Here is a 2537-nt window from a genome sequence, read left to right as displayed (position 1 = left end):
TGTCTCTGTCTCTGTCTCTGTCTCTGTCTCTGTCTCTCTCTCTCTCTCTCTCTCTCTCTTTCGCTCTCTCTCTCTCTCTCTCTCCTCTCTCTCTCTCTCTCTCTCTCTCTCTCTCTCTCTCTCGCTCGCTCACCCTCTTCTTCCCTGCCGCCTGTGCTGCTCTTACCTCCTACTCACTTCACCTTGCTATGTGTGGTAGCAAATCGAAGTTTACTATTTGTGACCAATGTTTCTGAGAGAAATTTTCAGTTGACGCGAGAAAATATCACAGCAAACAGGTTTGCGGGGGAAGACTAAATGCTGTTAAGATTGTATAATGAGAAGAAATCTCATCACAGCTACAACTAGACAGAGGGCACTCACGGAGAGTGCATACCTCCGCGAGCATGTAACAAGTATGTGTTACGAGCTGGCTCGCCGCTCGCTGCTGCTGACTGACTCGCCTGCTGCTGACTCGCCGCTCATTGGTGGCGGCTGCTGACTCGCCGCTCGCTGGTGGCGGCTGCTGACTCGCCGCTCGCTGGTGGTTGCTGCTGACTCACTCGCCTGCTGCTGACTCGCCGCTCGCTGACTCGACGCGCTATCGATCGCGCCGCGCGGGCTGGACACACACGCGCACGCACGCACGCACGCACGCACGCACGCACACACACACACACACACACACACGACCGATTACATTACCTCCCCTGCAACTCAGTTGCGTGGAGGTAATTACCAATATAATATTGTGAATTGCAAGGCAGGCTCGGCCACGTCTTTCGTGAATCACCGTTACAAGTCTCCTTGACAGTCAGCTAAGGAGCTTCATCTACGCAAAGAATTTACCACTTACATCCTTAAATAAGCAGCTTTGAAAACGCCTCCTGTTAGGCCGCAAAACGTTATAAGCGGGTAGGTTTGAACCTGACCGTTGAGTAGAAATCAACCAATTAAGGGATCTCTATTATCACTTACAGTTTTTGGTTGAGCATCATTTCCTTGTGTAACCTCTGCCTCTCCGACGATTCCGAGCACGGGTTACTAAGCTTCTTTGGCGCGATGAGGTGGCAGTCCGTCGCCGGGTCGCCGGCTCGGTACGGAGGCAGTGAATCATCATCGTCACTATCACTGTAGTAATCTGGCTCGGGAATGAGCATCTCTGGGTAGAGTTGTTCTGCAAGAGAGAATCGGTGTGATGCTGTAACAGGCGATTATGTGAACGAGAGACAAGAATACGACGATCAAGACAAGTATCCTCTACATGAACACTGTTTTGAGGAGCAGCGCATAAGTATACGGACGCTTACAGAACTCGAAAGACTTTTTACATTACTAGGCGATTAATATTAGACTTCAGCATTGATATTTGTATTAGGTATTCTGTTTGTTTCTTAAAAGTGGAGTTAAAAAAAACCAAACCACTACATACATTCTAAGGTACATCGCTACAACGATAACGGGTCGAGAGACAACGAAAATGTTCAAAGCATGATGAGAGCACTTCTGACACAGCTATCGGCGAGACTGTAATTAGAAAGCTCCGTTGGACACACCCTGCTCTGGCCCAATCGCAGGGTCTGTACCTGGCTAGTTTATCCTGACCAATAAAATTCCTCTCAGTCTCATCGTTGATAATGATTATTTACTGCTGTCATCGCTATTTATTACCCCTATCCTAATTTCTCTATTACCCCCATATCATCTATAGCAACATTTATTACCTACCAGCATCTTTACTACGCTATAGATACGTATAGACTACGTATAGGAGACACATGGTGCTCAGGGGTAGCTGTTAGAAGAGAATTAGCGAAAGATGACGAATTGATGGTCTATGCCCGGTTGGCCTACTCCCATTTCGTCTACTGCGGAATTCCCATTTCGTCTATAGCAAAACTCCCAGTTGGTCTACACCCATTTCGCCTACTCCCAATTCGTCTACACTAAAAATCCACCCCATTCCCATTTTGTCTACCATCAGCTTGTCCACTAAATAATAATTTATAAATGTAATATATAGTTTTGATTAGCATACATCGACTAGACGGAGTGGCATCCAAACTAATTTATCCAAGTATTTGTTGTGATATCAATAGTACGACGAAATGGCACTATTACCCATTCTGAGAGTAGACGAAATGGGAATATTGCCCATTCTGAGAGTAGACGAAATGGGAGGTAGGCGAAATGGGAGGTAGGCGAAATAGAAGTAGACGAAATGGGAGTAGGCGAAATGGGAGGTAGGTGAAATAGAAGGTAGGCCAACTGGGATGTTACCGAATTGATACAAGAGATCTGGATACCATTAGTGAAGCATCATTCGCATGAATCTACATCGACCAGATTCTTCGTAGATGCCATTGAGATTTTGCATGACATCAAGAGCGTGATGACATATACCTAAGAGCAAGAGCAACTACGGGTAAGCACGTTCGCAGCGTGTGTACGCATGCTGTGGTGTGCGTGTGTGTGGTGTGTGTGTGGTGTGTGTGTGTGCGGTGTGTGTGTGTGTGTGTGTGTGTATGTGTGTGGCCGGTTCGAGGGGGGGGCGTGCC

The 2537-nt window shown here is 47.1% G+C and overlaps 1 protein-coding gene across 1 annotated transcript in view; it reads right to left on the bottom strand.

The window, feature by feature from the left end:
* LOC106817533 (protein FAM107B-like) overlaps positions 1-1156 on the bottom strand; it is a gene marked incomplete at its 5' end in the record, with an annotated part of 3356 nt that extends 2200 nt beyond the window's left edge. The window contains 1 exon segment of the mRNA XM_014822205.1: positions 958-1156. Within this exon segment, the coding sequence (XP_014677691.1) occupies positions 958-1156 (199 nt within the window).
* Positions 1157-2537: the final 1381 nt, after the last annotated feature.

This window comes from Priapulus caudatus, unplaced genomic scaffold (genome assembly GCF_000485595.1).
Source record: "Priapulus caudatus unplaced genomic scaffold, Priapulus_caudatus-5.0.1 Scaffold1758, whole genome shotgun sequence".
NCBI classification, from domain to species: Eukaryota; Metazoa; Priapulida; class Priapulimorpha; order Priapulimorphida; family Priapulidae; genus Priapulus; species Priapulus caudatus.
Note: the sequence above shows the minus strand (reverse complement) of the source record. Positions and strands in the feature narration are given on the sequence as shown.